The sequence below is a fragment of the Zootoca vivipara genome, chromosome 5 (genome assembly GCF_965207765.1).
Source record: "Zootoca vivipara chromosome 5, rZooViv2.hap1.1, whole genome shotgun sequence".
NCBI lineage: Eukaryota > Metazoa > Chordata > Lepidosauria > Squamata > Lacertidae > Zootoca > Zootoca vivipara.
The window spans coordinates 9,328,270-9,348,822 of NC_142588.1; the positions used below are offsets into that span (position 1 = coordinate 9,328,270).

Consider the following 20,553-nt stretch of genomic DNA (forward strand, 5'->3'; position numbering starts at 1 on the left):
CCTTTTGAGGCAGATGACTTTAGTTTCCATTGCTGATGTTGTGCAAAGCAGGGCTATAAAGATCACTCACCTGAGCAAGCTAACAAAGTATTCCCTTGCAATTCCGAGAAAAGTCCTGTGCCGTGCTTTTCTATTTCCGTCATTATTTGTATATTGCCCTATAACACCCCCCCCCCCAAAGCCTCGCTGGTGTGGCCCAAAGGAAAGCAGAGCAATACTTTTGGCACCAGCTTGGCTGTGCAAGTTACCGGAAAGAGGTAAGCGAGGCGCCATCCAACCATCTTGGAGCGTCTCCACCCCCATCATCCAGTCCGGACACTGAGGTCCAGCTCCGAGGGCCTTCTGGTGGCTCCCAGACAGCAAGAAGTGAGCTTACAGGGAACCAGGCAGAGGGCCTTCTTGGTAGTGGCACCCTCCCTGTGGAACACCCTCCCACCAGATGTCAAGGAAATAAACAGGTATCTGACTTTTAGGAGACACCTGAAGGCAGCCCTGTTTGGGGGAAGTTTTTAATGTTTGATGTTTTTATTCTGTTTAATATTCTGTTAGGAGATGCCCAGAGTGCCCAGATGGGCGGAGTATAAATAAATAAATTATTATTATTATTATTATTATTATTATTATTATTGGGGACTTCACTCCGGATTTTTGTAGGGTTTACTTCTTAGTATTCCTTCACATAGATGGGCTACCTTCCCAGGTTGACAAGCCCCACCTGCTCCTCATTTCCCTCTGCAGCACGTGCAGAAACCTACTCCTTGACCATTTGACCCAATTTTGGCCTTGTCCGCTCAATTTGTCAGAGCCTGCCTTTGCATGCAGGGGGAGTCCCTAACTCATTGAGGGTTTGAGACCCATCAGCTACCCTCACCTGGTTTAGCTAGTCGACCGAATAATAATAATAATAATAATAATAATAATAATAGTAATTTATTTATACCCCGCCCATCTGGCTGGGTTTCCCCAGCCACTCTGGGCGGCTCCCAACCGAATATTAAAACAGTACAGCATTAAACATTAAAAACTTCCCTAAACAGGGCCGCCTTCAGTTGTCTTCTAAAAGTAAAATAGTTACTTATTGCCTTGACATCTGCTGGGAGGGCGTTCCACAGGACGGGTGCCACTACCGAGAAGGCCCTCTGTCTGGTTCCCTGTAACCTCACTTCTCGCAATGAGGGAACCGCCAGAAGGCCCTCGGTGCTGGATCTCAGTGTCCGGGCTGAATGGTGGGGGGCGAAGTTGTTCCCAGGGTGTGGCCACTGTCTCATGCCGACAGCTTCTAGGAGCCACAGGTGAGAGGTGAGTGCAGGACCAAAGGTGGACAAACTACCCCAGAGGGAGCACGATGTGTCCCCCACCGGAGGTACTACCTCTCCCCTAATGTCCCACAATGGTTTCATATAGATGTTAAAATAGCATAGGAGACAGAATGGACCCTTGTGGGGACCCCAAAGCCATGGAGCCAAGCAGCAGTCTCCTAAAATTACTGCCGGGTGATGACCCTGCAGGTAGGAGCGCTCCCTGAATCACTCCGGAAGAAAACTATGGTGAAGGATGTCAAACGCCACTGTTTCAGGCCCCTGTTATGTATGCTTTGCTTCCTTTTCAAAATGCAGCCACAGTGGCTGCCTGCCTGCCGCGGTGTGAAAGCATCACTTGAACAACCTGCACAGGGACTGGGTGGGTGAGATTAAAAATGGGAACGGAAGACTGCCAAGGCTTGAATTCCCCAGCAGGACTGTCATCGTAGTAGTTCCGAATGACTCAAGTGAGTGAGCCAAGCCGCGTGTGTGTAGCCAACAACAACAGTAGCAGAAGGGGGGAGAGAAAAGAAGGGCTAAGTCAACAGACAATCTGATCTGGGGGGGGAAATTCCTTCTCGCTTATATTTTGTTGGAAAGACCTAGAAAATGAGCAAACTTAAGCCCACGTCTTTTTGGTGTCTGAGGTAGAATTCATTTATGGTGCCCCATATGGGGAAATGAGTCTTTTTCATGTGCATAAATTGAAATACCGTAGATTGCTCTAGCAATAGCTGGGAGGTGACAACTCTGTGTGCTGATGATTTCCAGCCCAGCGTATCATCTGAGTCAGCTGAGGCGGTAAAATCTAGTGAGAGATAGTGTGGTGTAGTGGTTAGAGCACTGCACTAGGACCTGGGAAAGAGACCAGGCTTCTAATCCCCCACTCAGCCATGAAGCCCATTGTGTGCCCCACAATTTCCAGCGCTGCGGAAGCGAGTCCCCGCGCTGCGCTGTGCCAGTTTAGCGCAGCACGCGGGGACTTGCTGAGTGGGTGGCTCAGGTTGTGGGCCGGTAAAACGACCCCCGTGGGCCGCTTGTGGCCCATGGGCCTTAGGTTGCCGACCCCTGGGCTCGGCACTCACTCTCAGCCTTAACTTGCGGGATTGTTGAGAATAAACTAGGGAGAAGTAAGTATAGCTGCTTGGAGGAAATGTGGGGTATAAATTCAATTTTTAAAAATAGAAATAAACGTGCTGGATCAGTACTTGGGATCAGCTGACTGCTACTACAGTGTGGTGTTCAACCTGTTCTAAATGGGGTTGCCCTCTGTCATAGCCCCATTTGAGTCCCGTTGCTGAGCAAGCAGAGGGTGGGAGTCTCTAAGGAACACTCGCCTGAAAGCAGACTCCACAGTCCAGAGGTCAGGGAACCCTGATGATCGCAAAGCCCAAGGGTCCAGGATGGAGAGCAGAAAGCAGCCAGCTAGAGCCATGGGCCGCTGCTGAGAGCTCTCTTTAAGAAGGCCGGAACCAACTCGTTCCCATCAGTGTCTTCTCTGCGTCCTTGAAGGCTGATCATCTGCCGGTGGAGTCCCTTCGCCTTCTCCCCCTTCAGGCAGCTGTTCAACAGGCAAAGCTGACTCCTGGCCCACGACACTTGCTGACAGTTACCCACGGGTGGATAACCTCTGGACGGGACAATTGCAATGTTTTGTACGTTTTGAACACCTCCTTGGGCACTTTGGCTACTATGAAACACAGCTGTTAGGTTACTAAACAGGGCCAGATTCAGAAGGCATTCGGCTCCTGATGTTGAAAAGTGGAGCCGTCACGTGACGAAAAGGAGGGGCCTGTCTATCTCCCTTACCTCAAGCAAACACAGAGGAGGTTCTCCAAAGTGGAACGGTGTTTGGGGTCAGGTTCCTATGGGGCAATTGGACTAGTGTGTCTCGTTGACCCTGAAGCATAATGTATAATTTACACAGACTTTTATCTGCATCTTCCACAGACATAGGAGAGGTAAGAATGGATGGTTTGTAGACAAATATATTACCGGTATGTCTCTGGGGGACACATCTGGAAATCTTAGAAATTGTCATGGGTACTGCAGAGAAGAAAAGCTTGGCAATGCTAACTAAGTATGCCACTTCAGACAATGGAGACCCAAGATTTAGCAAATGTTTGAAACTCATAACTGCCAGGACTGCAATTTGTAGTGCAAAATTGAATGAAAGATGTAAAAGAGCTTAATTATACAGGAATTGTCAGATTTGTCTTAGATAATGTTTGGCTTCCAGGGAGTTTTCTTGGCAGGGATACTGGAGTGGCTTGCCGGTTCCTCCTCCAGGTGGATCACGTTTGGTCAAAACATAACTTCTCTAAGTTATTTAAGCCCCATTGCCACGACAAGGCAGTGATCCATGAAGGGGTATAGTTTAACATATAGTTACAGCTATGGTTTTCCCAGTAGTGATGTATGGAAGTGAGAGCTGGACCATATAGAAGGCTGATCGCCAAAGAATTGATGCTTTTGAATTATGGTGCTGGAGGAGACACTTGAGAGATCAAACCTATCCATTCTGAAGGAAATCAGCCCTGAGTGCTCATTGGAAGGACAGATCCTGAAGCTGAGGCTCCAATACTTCGGCCACCTGATGAGGAGAAGAGAAGACTCCCTGGAAAAGACCCTGATGTTGGGAAAGATTGAGGGCACTAGGAGAAGGGGACGACAGAGGACAAGATGGTTGGACAGTGTTCTCGAAGCTACGAACACGAGTCTGACCAAACTGCGGAAGGCAGTGGAAGACAGGAGTGCCTGGCGGGCTCTGGTCCATGGGGTCACGAAGAGTCGGACACGATTAAACGACTAAACAACAACAACAGCAACAATGTTTGGCTGCTGGTCCTATCCCCTTCTCTTAGTCTTAGTTTCTCTCTCCCCCCCCCTCTCTTCAATGTACCTACACTAAGAGACCAGGCACAAGCAATCTGGCCTTAAGATTTGCCAATGGTGCTAGACTGAGGCCTATTAAAGAACACACACACACACAGCTGGTGAAAGATCCAACTTTGTGTGCCTTTGTACAGTGAATCAGAATTAAAATTGCCACCAGTGACTCACTCGAGAATTGGGGCCAGCTATACACAAATGGATTGCAGGCAGCTCTGTAGCTTGTTTTCTTAAGTAATTATAGGGGTGGGAGAGATTGAGGCTCACTCTGAAGGCAGTGCCTAGGAAGGGGAGGCCCTCTCCTCACCCTCCCACTGAGATCAGAAAGGAGATCACATACACGACTAGGAGTTTAAGTGAAAAGAGCCCCCTCAGTTCCTTTATATTCAGGGAAAGCATGGCTTGATAAGGACATTTGGGTCAGTCTCAGGCTATACCATCAAACCATTTGGGATATCCAGAATGCATGGAAGCGTCTTGGTGAGAGTTGGATGTTTATTCCACTCTTGACGATGTGGGAAACGGGGTTACCGTACTTTCTACCAAGTACCCATTTTAGAATCCCGTGGGTTCCATTGTTGGGCCCGAACTGCATTTCACACATAACATGTCTCAATGGTGTACGTTTTGCTTCCTGGACCCTGTGCATTAATTGCACCAGAGTGGTTGTGTAGAGAGGCCTTCTTTGTTTGCAGAAGTCATTAGCACTGACGGACGAGAAAACGCCCCCAGCCAGCAGCTATGGTGATGGCTTCCACTCACCGTGGATCTTTCACTAGCCATGACCTAGACCCTTCAGACATGTGGGGTTCCCAGGATGCTGGGCCAAGTATGGAGTTCTCTGCTGCAGAAGACAGGCATCCACCGGCTTCCAGCTGGTAAGTACAATGGTTATTGTGCAGTCGGCATGTTAATGGGGTGGGCAGCCTGAAGGTCCGTAACTGTAAGTGTGAGATTTTGTTGGGGTCAAGTGGACATCGGCTGTGTTTTTCATGGGTTATGGTGGGCGTGTTTGATGGTTGGAGGCGGGAGGAGATGAGCCTGGGGGAGGAGTGGATTCCTGAAAGAATAAGGGGGAAAGTAGAGGTTGATTCTCAAAGCTAGTGCAGATTATTTCTTTTCTATCTTTTCAGGTGTGGAAAAAGAGTAGCTACAACAACTTCCAGTGTTGGCTTCTAGAGCCAAGGTAGGTTTCTGCAAATGAATGGTGTGTGACTAGGAGGAAGGGAAGGGGGGTCGTGCCACGTGCTTTGTGCCGATATAACTTGGCTGTTCTTTGGGTCCGACATTTGGACTGGCAGCAGGAAGCATTTGGAGAATGAAAGACCACAGACAGGCTAGTAGACAGGGTTTCCCAAACTTGGGTCTCTAGCTGTTTTTGGACTACAATTCCCATCATCCCTGACCACTGGTCCTGCTTAGCTAGGAATGATTGGAGTTGTAGTCCAGCAGCAGCTGGAAACCCAAGTTTGGGAAGCTCTGGGCTAGTGCTTAAAACTACTCACCTCTCTTTCTTTCTGTTCTACTTCTCCTTTGCCAATGCTTGTGCTGTCCTGTCAGACCTGTAAGGACGACAGTTTCCTCTTAACTCTTGGTGACACCCACTGCGTGTCTGCCTGCAAGAAAGCTTTGGGGTTGTTGTTTTTTTTAGTACAAAGTGCGTTCAGGGCAAAGCAACTGATTCCAGATCTCCTCTCCTGTGTTGCAGGAGCAGCCAGAACGGCGACGGCAGAACCAGCACCTTGTCACAAGTTACGTGAAGTCCGCTTTGTGGACAAAGAGCGCTCGTCTGCTGTGCCTCCGTAGCTGCAACCAGACCCTCATGTCTCAAGCGCAAGATGTTAAGAGCAATGAAGTACCAAAGTTTGCTGGTATTGAGTGTGTGTGAGAGAGAGAGGAGGCAACTTTCCCTCGTCCTTGGACTATGGTGGGAGGGAGTTGACCACACCAGTCCCAGGGCTGGCATTGTTTCAAGCACTGGTTGTCAGAAAACATGGAAGCTTAGGATCCTATGGTGCCGACCCCTCCCCCCCACCAACACCATCTGGAACACACCTGCCGCCATCTCAGGCAGAACACAGAATACGTCCCACGGGCATCCTGACCAGCAAACCTGAGCGGCACTGGCGTTCACCTCTTGCGGCCCATCAGCCGGCCGAATGCTGGGTGCAGGATTGCACCTTACAAGTAGCCAAGTGCAGTTTCATGCTGAGCAGAAGGGCTTTTCAGATAATGTTCTTCGAGCAGAGTCCCGTAGCTTAAATAAGAACCACACGCTTTGGGATAGAAATGCACGCAGCAATGTATTCTGGTGTTGAGGAGCAGCGGAGAGAATAACACGGTGGATTTTTAATTCCTGCAGAAACAGCATCCTTGGGGTACGGGAAGATCAAGAACCACTCGCATGCTCATGCTGAACCAAGCACACCTACGGAGCCTGCCTTTCTCGAAGGAAATCTGCAGGACGTCACAGAGAATATTCTACAGACTATTTTGCAGAAAAAGGCAATGCATATTTGTTCCAGAGGCTTCCCCACCCCCGATTCCTTTTTTTCTTTCAAAGTTTATTCAAGTTATTATTAGAAATTCTCTTTTTGTATTAAAAATGGAGTTTGCCTTTTTCCAATTGAAACAGATTATGTGTGCATTTGTCCCCTCGCCAGTTCTATTTCCCCAGTCTCCGAGGGACGCAGTAACCCTTTTCCACTGGCTGCTGGCTCCGTCACTTTCTGCCTGCATCGCAAGCTGATGGGTTGTCAGCTACACCTGCAACAGATGATTTGAACACCCAGCAGAAGCCTCTGATCTCAGGGCTTGGCTCCCAGACCATACTGTAACCCTGGCAATATGACCCAGCAATGCTGGTTCCTGGGGGCGGCCATTGGTGTTCTCTTGCTGTTTACAAGTGCTGTTTTTTCATTTAAAGGCTTTTTCCTTCAGCTCCTTCCCCATAATGCCATCATCCCTCCGGGTTTAGAAGGAAGAGGGAGTGTCTTTGCATGTGAAATCTCCGTCCTTTTAAAAAAAACCTTTAAGAAGAAGAAAAACGTGACTTGGATCAGAGCAGCAGAGCTGAGAGACTATTTACTACAGCATTTTCCCGCTACAGCGGGAAGGTAAACGGCGTTTCCATGTGCTGCTCTGGTTTGCCAGAAGCGGCTTTGTCATGCTGGCCACATGACCTGGAAGCTGTACGCCGGCTCCCTCGGCCAATAATGCGAGATGAGCACGCAACCCCAGAGTCTGTCACGACTGGACCTAATGGTCAGGGGTCCCTTTACCTTTACCTTTCCCACTTAACCCTCACCAAGTTGCTATTGGCCTCACTTGAGGAGAAAATGCAACTTCTCAGCGTTTTGGCTCCCCCACCCCTAATATAGCTCCCTAGTTTTCAGAATACTGAAACTTATCATCAAGTCCTGATCCCTGGGTCACTTCACAAGGTCAGTAGTTGTGTGCCAAGGCCCAGTGACCCCCTCGCCCCGATATAGTAAAATAACCAGACAGGGACAATGACTATAAGTAATGAATGGGTCCAATAGGCCATAACTTTATTGATTCCAGATGTGAAGGTTTTGCCTAAGGCATTGGGTATACCGTTTTAACTCCAGCCCATCTGCTGGGAGTGTATTCTAGAGTCAGCCCAACCTTGGGTGGGCCCTATGACCTTCATCAAATAGGGGTACACCCCCCAAGGGGTCCGGCTCCCAAAACAGCGGCCAACAATGTCCATAGCAAGGTCAAGCGCCAGCAAATAGCCAGTATTGGAGGGAGGGTGGGTGGGCGAAGGGGCCTGGGCAGGCCTTCTGTTTATTCCCAGGGTGCGGACCCAAGTGAAGCCTGCTGGCGCCGTTGACCCCACCCCTGGGGAAGTCCTGCTCAGCAGCCTGCCTTTGATTGACCAGTTTGGAGGCAAGCTATGATCCGACCAGGCCCCACACCTAGAACTGCCACAGGATTGTGGGGGCGGGGGGGCGGCACCAGGCCGCAACACCGCCTGCCCAATGGGGACAAGAGGATTTGTAGAACCTGCAAATCCACTACTCAGTCTCATGTTGATTCATGCAAATTAGGAACCCTCTCTTGATTTGCCAAAGGTGACCCAGTGAGCTTGTGCATTTAAAGGCATCCTTTGCCTTTGCAGTGATTCACAATGAACGGTTCTCGAGGTTCTCCTGCAGCTTTTGCCATGTTTTTTTTAAAGGTGGTTCAGATTGAAAGAGTCAGTTTATTCTTGGGTGCTGGGTGAGCGCTGTGACCAAGCACAGGCCTCTCCTGTGGTGGTGCCCACACTTTGGAAATCTCCCCAAGAGGAGATTGCCTAGAACATTCTCTTCTTCTGGAAGAGAGCCAGAATTGTTCCACTTGGCGAGGGAAGACTTGCAGCTCAGCGTAGCTGGAGCTAGGGCCTTTCAAATCTTCACGATGCCCTGAGCAAGGCCAACATTTGGCAACCCCCCCCCCTACCTCTCGCCTTCCGTTTGGCTCAATTCACTGTGTCATAGTTGTGCCCCCTAAGCACATTGCTGTGGAACCAGTCTTAGTGCCCTACATCTGGCTAGGGGTAGTTGGGGCCTGGGGCCAGATTGGCAGAGCCCACACACGTGTGGGATTTTGGTGGCTGCGGGAGAAAGAGCAAGACGTGGGGGCAGAAACACTGGGGCTGAATAGTGGGATAAGAAAGAGCCAGGCGAGCGTATGGGGCAGCAGGAGGGAAAGAACAGGAAAGCAAACTCTTGTTTTGTGACAAAGCAACAAAACCCGCCTGCTGCTTCCCACCCAGTCTTCAGAGGCTGTGTTGGTTAAGCTCCTCTCGCTGAGACCATAATTGCAGCGTCGGCGAGATCAGCAGAAGAAATTTCGAGTAAATTCTGACGGGATTCAGGGACGCCGTGCAAGAGGAGTCTTTTGAAAAGGTGATCGAGAGGCGACACAATAGACGTTTGTAAAATTATGCGCAGCATGGAGGAAGCAGACAGAGAAGTTTCTCCCCCTGAAGACTAGAACTCGTGCACCTTCAGCCTGGGGTGGGGGTAGGGAAGCGCAAAGGTTGGGAGATTTAGGACAGAGAAACGAAAGCACACAGCGAATAGTCAAACTCTGGAACTCGCTCCCCCAAGGGGCAGTTTGGTGGGCACCAACCTGGATGGCTTAAAGAAAGGATTGAACAAATTTATGGAGGAGAGGGTTTTCAGTGGGCTGGTAGTCATCATAGCTGCCAAGTCTCCTGTATTCCCCGGGAAATCCCCGTTTTCCCAGCTGTTCCTAGCTGAAAAAACGATTTTTTTTGTTTTTCCCCAGTTTATTCTGGCGTGGCGGCCATTTTGGAACTGGGCAAAGCAGCATCAAAAGTCACTTCTGAGCATGCTCCGCCCAGTTCCAAAATGGCGGCAGCGCTACTTCCGGTCTGCTACTTCCGGCCCGGTCCCTTATTTCTCGGACAGCAACTTGGCAGGTATGGTAGTCATGATAGCAACAGCCCCCTCCCCAGTGTCCCTATTTACCAAAAACAGTCCCGGATTTACAGAAGCCTTCCCGGTTTCTGATTTAATCCCGGAATGTCCCGCTTTCCGTTACGACGCCCCTGTTTTCATTGGAGAAATGTTGGAGGGTATGGAACCGTGGTCTTCCTTCACAGTCTCAGGTAGCAATGCTTCTGAATACTAGCTGCAGGAAACTTCAGGATGGGAGAGTGTTGGTCTTGCGCTTGAATCCTGCTTGCTGGTTTCCCGGTTGGCCACTGTAGAACAGGATGCTGGCCCATTGACCTAACCCAGCATATCTTTCTTAAGGTCTTGCATTGGAAGTGCTTCAAGTAGGTTGGCTGTTGGTGTGGGTCTGAAGCGAATGACTGTAGATGAATTGCAGCAAATAACTGTCCTGATTGGCTAGATATTTCCAATGTCAAGGACAGGGCCAGATTTAGGTTCCATGAGGCCCTAAGGTACTGAAGGTACACTGTTGGATTTTTTGAATAGTCAAGTTACTTTAGAACCGGTCTAATGTAAATACTGTCTGTTTAAGAGAAACAGGTGCCGGTGTTTCTGTTAATTGCCCACAGGTGTGGGCTCTGCTTCTTGTATATAAGGCTCTGTCAGAAAGCCTTCTGTATCTCTTAATTAGATCTTTCAGTTTGATTCATCTCTTAGTAGATCACTCTCTCAGTTGTTCTCAGTTTAAGAGATTCCAAGTTGAATCTTAGTGAGAGAGACTCTCCGTTTAAGAGATTCCTTAGTTGAATCTTAGTATGAGAGTTGCTTAGTTATAATGCTAGTTTGCTGTTAATTCTTGGGTAGTTTAATGGGAGTTTTGTGGGAGGTTTGGAAAGTGGATAGATAACATTGCTAAGAGGGAAAACATTTATCTTTAGTTTAAAGTCTCTTTAGAGTCAGTTTGTTTTTCAGTTAAAGAAACCCAACCGTTTGTATTTTCATCTGCATACTTATACAAGTGTGCAGCTAGTAAGGGGTTTCATATAAGGGAGATAATTCCCTACGCTCTTGGTGGTGTTTTCTTAGCCAGGTCAACTTCTGACTGCGTATACTCTGCTTGAAGCGTACTTTAAAGGGCCGCTGGAAACTGGGATATATGATTTAGGTTAAGCAAGTTTCAATACCCAGTTTTCTCCAATATTATTCTTATCATATATATTATTCTCCAATAGTAATGGGGCCCTTTATATGTCCAGCTGTCCTTTGTCAACAACAAATTGTCGCTTTTTGTGTGTGTGTGTGTTGAACATATGCTATATGGTAATTTATGGACCTAATAGGTATCTAAAGCCATTTGCACGTGTTGCCATGCAACCAGCCCATGCAGAATGTAGGCACCCTACATATAAAGGTAAAGTTACCTACCCATGACCGTTGGGTCGAGTCGCAGATGACTCTGAGGTTGCGCACTCATCTCGCTCTATAGGCCGAGGGTGCTGGCGTTTGTCCCCAGACAGCTTCCAGGTCTACTTGTACTTTGACATGCTTTCGAACTGCTAGGTGGGCAGGAGCTGGGACCGAACAATGGGAGCTCACCCCGTCGTGGGGATTCGAACCGCCGACCTTCCAATCGGCAAGCCCTAGGCTCAGTGCTTTAGACCACAGCGCCACCCGTGTCCCTACACTACATATTGAAACGAGCAAACCAGTGATATTTTAGGGAGTAGGCTAGTAGGTGGGGCCCATGACTTACATCATAGGAGCCTACGCAACACAAAACACTTGCTGTATGTAGGCTTTACTTCATTTGTTTTTTTCTCTTGTATTTTGGAAATGTACATCCAGTTTCCACCCCCTTTAATTTTTTTGGGGCCCCCAAGAGAGTGGGGCCCTAAGCTATAGCTTGTTTAGCTTATACGTAAATCCGGCACTGCTCAAGGAAAGAAGGTTCTCTGAAAGATCCTTAGGCGTTTTCACTGTGTCTGAACTGTTCTTTTCTAGTGGAAATTGCCGGGGTGGGGAATGTTCTCAATCTCTCCTTCTGAAGAATTGTGGGAATGGGACCTGGCCACTGGAAGACCAGTGGTGTATGAGTGATTATAACAGGTATAGGCAACCTTTGGCCCTCCAGATGTTTTGGCCTACAACTCCCATGATCCCTAGCTAAGAGGACCAGTGGTCAGGGATGATGGGAATTGTAGTCCAAAACATCTGGAGGGCCGAAGGTTGCCTATGCCTGGGGAGACAACAATTGGCAACCCGCCTGTTGATAGCTGCCAACTGGAAAGGAGATAAAATCCCTACGGTTGGCGAGTGGCAAGTCAAGTTATTGGGTTTTATGGAAATGGCTCAATTAACAGATAATCTAAAGGGAAAATCCAAACAGGCATTTACGGAAAAGTGGGAAAAGTTCAGGAATTATATGCAAGAAACCGACAACAGGGAAGGAATCTTCATGGCAGTGTTGCATTGATGGGCATACAATAAATACTCAGACAATCTGGTAGGATAAGCTTTATTATGTACAAAAAAGAATAACAAGATTTTGATGAGGAATGTCAGTACATGAAAAATATAAAGGAGACAAGTTGCAGATGGTGACGGGAAGTCAAGGGCAGTATTTTGATGTATATAATTGTCTAGGTGATGAAATGATAATGTTTTTTCTTTCTTTTTTTCCTTTCTGTAAACTTTTTGTAAACTTTTTGTAAAACATTATTTTTCAATAAAGATTTATTAAAGTGAAAAAAAAAACAATTGGCAACCATTGGCTGCCCTTTGGCCATTTTGAACTTGTTACCCCTGAGTAAAAAATAAATAAATACATACATGTCTGTTACTTTTAGAAATTATATACTGCCTGTGCTTTCTCACTGAGGAAAAACAAACAAACACTGGAAAATACCACTTATTTGAATTCTTATTATTTGAGTTCTTATTTGAATTCACTTATTTGAATGTCAAATCACAATTTTGACCCAGTTGCTGGAAAACTGGAATTTGTACCAGGTTTTGGTTGGAACAGGTTTAGAGGTCATCGTAATCTTGGCTGCTAAAGTAAGGAAATGAATTTATCTGTGGCTCAGGTTGTTGTAAGCCCCCATCTGAATGTGATACCACGTGGTCGTGAGCTTACCCATTTGGCATTGCCTGTACTTGGCGAAGTCTCTGCTCTGAGTTTCTGGGAACCAGTTAATGTATTTGCTGAAATGTTTCTTGCGTGGAGAGTAAACACTTATCTGAATGGTTAGGAGAAAGTTAATAATGATAAACGATAGGTGGAGAAACACAGAATTTGGTTAATAATAATAATAATCATTTATACCCTGCCCATCTGGTTGGGTTTCCCCAGCCACTCTGCGTGGCTTACAACAGAAAAATGAAATAAAATAATCTATTAAACATTAAAAGTCTCCCTAAACAGGGCTGCCTTGAGATGCCTTCTAAAAATCTGGTAATTGTTGTTCTCTTTGACCTCTGGTGGGAGGGCGTTCCACAGGGCGGGCGCCACCACCGAGAAGGCCCTCTGCCTAGTTCCCTGTAACTTGGCTTCTCGCAACGAGGGAACGGCCAGAAGGCCCTCGGTGCTGGACCTCAGTGTCCAGGCAGAACGATGGGGGTGGAGACGCTCCTTCAGGCGGTTGCCTGGTTGGTTCTCTCCCCCCCCATATAATCTTTAGTTTTTATTTAGCAACATTCCTAAATAAAGACAAAAAATAGTTCATGGAAAGATTTGGTTTTGGAGCTTAAATTTAATACGCAATAGGTAAAATGTGCAAGGATACAAGACGATATCATGAAATATAAGGAACAACAAAAACAACCTTTGTTTAACACAACGGGAAACGATATTAGGTTGGGAAGATCGCACATGGGTGAAGGGAAGTAACAGAAACCGGGGGGAGGGAAGTATAGGGCAGTATTTGGAAATATATGTGATTTAAGAGGTTCAGAACAAGGAGTTAAAATAAGGAGATTAACATGATTGAAAAGCAAAGTCATGGTTTATTTTGGTTGTGAAATCCTCTGGTGTAAAGAGTGTACATTTTTTAAATAATTTTTTTAAAAAACTTGGTTCGCTATTTGAGAAGCAATTTCTTGAGAAAACAGGATTGGTGATATATTCAAAGCAGTTAATGGAGAGAGAAATGTGGCATTCAGCTGAGCTGAGCAACTGGAAATAATAAAAGGTATTCTCATCCTGTGCTTTGTTAATGTAGTTTTACTTTAAATGATATCTTGTAAAATCAGCAAAACTATGCATATTGATAATGGTCTGAAGGGGAACATATATGCTCGCTTAGTAGGGCTCTCCTAAAATAAACCTATTTTTTAAATGGTGCTGCTGTTAGTATATGGTATTGATGAGCTATGATCTACCAGAGAAGCCATGAACTACCTTGTTGGGTTATATTCATGAGTTAATAAGTAGAGAATTGTGTTTTTAAATCCATCAGTGGAAACTATGGCAAGTATATGTATGGTGAAATTTTGGATGGCAAGTGAGCTCCTTGTGCAGAAATCTTGGTTGAAAAAGCTACGGGTGCTGGTGCTAAGGGTTAAAAATAATAATACTTCTTGGGTTAGGAGAAGCAAGGATTTTTATTTTTATTTTAGCTCATCCTGTCCTAACTTTTTGGAATTTACAGACTTGTGACTATGGTTGTACTGATTCAGGGCTAGAAATGGATTGAGTTTATGGCTGAATGTGAGAATTGTGAATCATGATAGCTTGGTATATTGAAAAAGTAACGCATGGTTTTGATTTCTTTTGGATGCATTCTGTCTGAGGGTATGGACTTGGCTACATTAGTAAAAAAAAGTGTTTTAAATGTGTTATAAACATGCAATACCAGATGGTGCTGTTGAGCACAAAATTTTTCTATGCGGTTTTACATTGCGGTTTTCTCTCTCTTTTGTTAGGATTAACATGCCCAACCAAGCTACAGATTTCTAGCATGCCAAAACTGCATTCAAAGCTGAGGTGGTCAGTTGAAATGAGATACTGGATACATGCAAGGCTTCAAGAGTAACATCTTAATTAACAGACATCACATTAAAATTAGGCCTTAGTGAAGACATGCTTTCCTCTGGCTTCTGCTCTTTTTTTGGGGGGGGGGGAATTGTCATAAGTTGGTTCATTCTGTAGCTTTCAATACACCTGGATGCTGTTGGTTTCAACCTGCCTTTGATAGGTAACTTGTGACTATGCCTTTAACAGTCCTTACCTGGAAATGTATAGAAAAACCAAGCACTACAAGCAGACATCAGAAAATCTCCCACAAATATACAAATGCAAACACCAAACGAAGCAGAAGTACCGTAATTAACTTGGAAAGCATAAAGAGAAAGGGGAATATTAACTCAGTCCAGCCTATGACATCACTCCATAAAGCCACATCTTGCTTTAAGAGTTGTACTTTCTTTTTATTTCATCTTCCGTCATTTTTCCCCCGTTGACACGTGGGAACCGATCCCGAGAGAACCATTTGCAAGCTGTTAAGGGCATGGACTGGCTGAATTGTGTGGCGAGATGTGGGGGACAATGTGTAATGTATCAGTGACCTCGGAGAGTTTTATAAGGTCCAGGGTCTTATAGATTTGGCACCTCTATAATAAAGTGCATCAAAATGCTTGCAAGGAGAGAGAGAGAGAGAGAGAGAGAGAGAGAGAGAGAAAGAAGAAGCAAGGTTAAACTTCCCAGGGGTGTTTCACTCTTTAAGAATGCATTAATTTGTTTGTGTATATTATTTACCAGTAATGTTTGCCTTCTGATTGAGCAGAAGTAATATTTAAACGTACATGCGTTTCTAGTCCCTGTGAATATTATTTCAAGGCCTAGCCTCAAATCTTGGGCTGTGACAGTGAGAAGCGCTGGATTACTATGGCACAAAATGGCAAGAAACGGATGACAACCTTTTTTCCTGCCTTTAAAATCTATTCTAAGACAAAAATCAAATCAAATCGTGGAGTGAAATCAGAGGGTCATGTTCACTCAGAGCTCTCAAAATATCATTTAGGTTGCAATGCTATCCCCACTCACCTGGGAGCAAGCCCTGTTGATTAATAGGACTTACTTCTGAGTGAACATTAGTATAAATATATTAATTTTTGCAGCAGGCCCAGAAGCTCTTAAGGAATATAAGAATTTGCATCTTTCATTAGCTGAGTTCCAAAGTAACTTCTAGAAAAAAGCAAACAAACATCAAAGCTAAGGGGAAAAAATCAAAATCAAATTGTGCTGTATGTACACGATAGCAGAAGGAAAACATACCTTGTGGTTTTTCCCACGGTGTACGTGGAAGTTAGTAATTTACCACTTGGTGACATCTGTATCGTCCTGCTACAGTTTGTTGATCTTCCTCTGTTCTCCTAGATTTCTGATTATTGCAGAAGTGTGGTGAAATATTCCTCACCAGTTTGCAGGACAGGAAAGACAAATTTGTTGTCTCATTACAAATGAGGAACAGGAGCAAATTAATGGAAGGGAGGTCTGTCGCTCATAACAGCTAAATAGAAACGGATGATGAGGGTGTATTGCAGAGGAGAACTGTCATCTTACGCTCTTAGCCAGGCATCCCCAAACTTCGGCCCTCCAGATGTTTTGGCCTACAACTCCCATGATCCCTAGCTAATAGGACCAGTGGTTGGGGAAGATGGGAGTTGTAGTCCAAAACATCTGGAGGGCCGAAGTTTGGGGATGCCTGCTCTTAGCTGAAGATGAAAAAAAGTGGAAGTATTTCAACCTCCACTGGACAGGCAAATACATTTTCCTGGCCTGCCAGGAACCTTTAGCATTGCAGCCACAAGCCCTGCTGCGTTATGTGAGTAAGACATTCATCAGGCCTTGCTAGAAAAAAGTCGAGGCTCTACTGCACCGTAGTGAGAAAAACTGAAATATATAGTGGTACCTTAGTTCTCAAACTGAATCCGTTCTGGAAGTCCGTTCCAAAACCAAGGCACCCTTTCTCATAGAAAGTAATGCAAAACGGATCAATCCGTTCCAGACTTTTAAAACAACCCCCAAAACAGCAATTTAACATGAATTTTCCTATCTAACGAGACCATTGATCCATAAAATGAAAGGAATAATCAATGTACTGTACTATAAAATAAATAAGACAGTGTTGTTGTTGTTGTTTAGTCGTTTAGTCGTGTCCGACTCTTTGTGACCCCATGGACCATAGCACGCCAGGCACTCCTGTCTTGCACTGCCTCCTGCAGTTTGGTCAAACTCATGTTCGTAGCTTCGAGAACACTGTCCAACCATCTCGTCCTCTGTCGTCCCCTTCTCCTTGTGCCCTCAATCTTTCCCAACATCAGGGTCTTTTCCAAGGATTCTTCTCTTCTCATGAGGTGGCCAAAGTATTGGAGCCTCAGCTTCACGATCTGTCCTTCCAGTGAGCCCTCAGGGCTGATTTCCTTCAGAATGGATAGGTTTGATCTTCTTGCAGTCCATGGGACTCTCAAGAGTCTCCTCCAGCAACCATAATTCAAAAGCATCAATTCTTTGGCGATCAGCCTTCTATATGGTCCAGCTCTCACTTCCATACATCACTACTGGGAAAACCATAGCTTTAACTATACAGACCTTTGTCGGCAAGGTGATGTCTCTGCTTTTTAAGATGCTGTCTAGGTTTGTCATTGCTTTCTCCCAAGAAGCAGGCGTCTTTTAATTTCATGACTGCTGTCACCATCTGCAGTGATCAAGGAGCCCAAGAAAGTAAAATCTCTCACTGCCTCCATTTCTTCCCCTTCTATTTGCCAGGAGGTGATGGGACCAGTGGCCCTGATCTTGGTTTTTTTGTAGTTGTAGATGATCAAAATAAAAAAATATTTATTTTTACCTGCACTGATGATAGTCATCGTTTGGATGGGATAGTCGTCGTTTGGATGGGGGCCTTTTATCCATTTCCGCAGTCACACAATCAATCAGTAGCTGAACCGGGTTCCACATGGCCACAAAAACAAATTAACCGAAAAAGCCTCAAAAACGCAAAATAAATAGCAAAAACAAAAGCTCCAGACTTAATCTGTTCCGGAAGTCCGTTTGACTTCCGAAAACTAAGGCACAGGTTCTGATTGGTGTGCAGGCGCCCTGGAAACAATAGCCGACAGATGCATCGGATGTTCGGCTTCTGAAAAATGTTTGAAAACTGGAACACTTACTTCTGGGTTTTCGGCATTTGGGATCCAAGGCATTTGAGAACCAAGGTACCACTGTAGAGGGATTCATAAGATTCTCAGGTGACGAGAGTTACATAGTCAATTTTCTGGTTCTTCAGGGTCACAATTCTTTTTTTACGCTAGATATCAAGAGCCACTGATGGAGCTCTTGGGAACGCAAGCACAGAAATGTTAGAGGGAACCTTCTAGAAAAGTGCCGCCTCTGCTTGATTTTTGCTCTCGAGGGCGAACTGTTTTGTATTGACTGCCCACCACGTTGCTCTGAGCTCAAAAAGGGACAGGGGAAACGTCCAATAAACCCCAGAGATGTGTATTTGAAGAAGCCCTTTGTGTTTTGTTTTGCAGATTCACATGTTGCTTTGTACCTGCAGGTTCCTGCTTCTGGGTGGCCGTGTTGAACGGCAACGTGGTGGGCATCGTAGCTGCGAGGGGCAACGAGGAGGACAACACGGTGGAGCTGCGCCGCATGTCTGTCGACTCCAGATACCGCGGTAAAGGAATCGCCAAAGCTCTGGGTCGGAAGGTGGTGGAGTTTGCCATGGTCAATAATTACTCAGCCATTGTACTGGGAACCACGGCCGTGAAGGTGGCCGCTCACAAGTTGTACGAGTCTTTGGGATTCAAGCATGTAGGTGTTGCTGAAGACTACACGCTGCCTGGGATGACACATTCTATTCTAGAGCGAATGTTTTTCCAGCTCCGCTTCCACCGCTACTGCCTGCAGCTGCGCGAAGAATAAGAATGAGAAATAAACCAACGGCCCCGCGTTTATTTCCTTCCTTCCCAAAATCTTTTCTGCCTGTGTTTTGCGGGAGTTTCGCCATTGTTTATTTGCAGGTTGCCTTTTATTTTGTTTTATTTTCCCCCCTCCCCATTCCATCATTTCATTCCCACTCGCCCCCTTCGTTTGCTTTGTACAAATTCCGTGTACAAACAAAGGCTCCCTTCTTCTCCCCCCCCCCGACATGCTTGTAGAGTGACGGTGCTAAATGCGGGAGGTGACGGCGGACTGCTCTCGAGGCGCGTACGTTTGCTCGACAGCCAAGGAGTTCAGGACGGACCACGCTTTCCCCTCCTTCCCACTCTCTGTCTTGCCCAGGTTACCTACATAAGCACAGGAACTTTAAACGCATAACAATATAGCTTGTCCGGTGTGTGTGTCGTGAATAGAATATCTGCCCCCCCACTCTCCGAAATATTAACAAAAGCATAGTAATACTTCATGATACAGCTAAGTGCAGAAATTTTACTTGAATGCATTTCTCAGTATTTCATGGACAAGTATGCATTCGTTTTACCATGACGTATTGATTAATAATACTGAAAGAAAAATGTGGGAAAAAACCCCTGCTTGCTATAATGCATGAAAAGGAAGTTTTTGCATGATACAAACACACACAGCACTGCCAATTAGGCTCTGATCTTGCACTTTTTCGATGTACCTCATTCTGTCAACTGTCTGAAAGAATCTCGGTGCATCCGATAACTGACTTGTTCTTTTATCCTCATTTTCTTCTTAAGCCAGCAAAAAGACTTGAAGTATTTTGAACCCTGAGCCCAATGTAATATATGTAAATTGTTGAAATACCATCTGCGCTGATGTATATATAACCTGCAGTTCTGTGCCAGACATCTGTATATGCAGTAGTTTAAATTTTTTTAATTTTTTTGGTCATCATGTATAGCTTTGTTTATTATTCTTTGCTTCCTTTATTCAAGCTCTAGCTTTTGCCGACTCATTTCACAGAGGCAAAATGGAGGCTTCTATTTCTATGGCAACACACCTGTATGCTACTATGTGCACCAAAATCTATGCTTCAGAAAAAGCAATATGCAAAAGACAGATAACTCAAGTGGCAAGTTTGGCTGAAAGCAGCAGGGGAAGCAAAAATCCTCCTTCAACCAATTGCTAGTGGCCTAAATATAGACAGCCTGCCGTTAAAAGTAACCGCTGCTTTTTAAAGATGTCAGATTTGTGAATTGTACAGTACAATGCAAGCGGCAATGCAACACAGATTTGGCATGTGTCTGTAGCGCCCGTCACACACACACAAAAATAACAACCTAGGTTACAGCTTCTTCTATAACTTACTTTAATAAACAGCAACTTTGCATGACGTATATCTCAAGGGGAAATCTGAATGTTTTAAACTTTAATATGTGATATATCAGAAATGACAAGTACATTTCTGGTTGCACTAAGTTTGGGTAGGTCAGAAGAGTCTGCCTTTTAAAGGGAAACCCCATTTAATATATTTCCTCGTTTTGTTTTGTTTTCAAACCGCCTCGATAGAAATTAGGTAAAATGTTTGAGGGTACCATTTCAAAGATGCGATAAGGGATAAACTCAAAGGAGGAAGTGATTTTTTTCCCTAGAGCCAAAAATGCCCAAGGGCAAAAATTAGGTCTCTGCCCATTGATGCGAAGAATCTGTGTATGCAGAAAAATTGGTAGGGTCAAGATGAGGATGACTGTTGCCCTCATTATTCCTCCAACCAACACGGCTTCTGCTTTCTCCTTATCCAAGAGAGGGTGTATTTCATGGAAGACAAATGTCACTGATAGGTCTCTACCAGATGACCTTTTGATTGATTTGTTTGCACAAAGTTGCAGGGAGGTTAGACGATGTTTGTGATTTCACGGAGCATTCATTCTAATCTCTTTGTGGGGAAGTTGTACAAGATTGCATCAGGCAGTTGGTTATTCCACACTGAATTTCCCCAGCATGGTGTAGTGGTTAA

General features: G+C 45.5%; 1 protein-coding gene across 1 annotated transcript in view; it reads left to right on the forward strand.

The window, feature by feature from the left end:
• Positions 1-19,929, forward strand: part of ASPNAT (aspartate N-acetyltransferase) — a 45,389-nt gene extending 25,460 nt beyond the window's left edge. The window contains exon 3 of the mRNA XM_035138309.3: positions 18,184-19,929. Within this exon, the coding sequence (XP_034994200.2) occupies positions 18,184-18,551 (368 nt within the window). The 3' untranslated portion in view covers positions 18,552-19,929. The remainder of the gene's footprint in view (positions 1-18,183) is intronic.
• Positions 19,930-20,553: the final 624 nt, after the last annotated feature.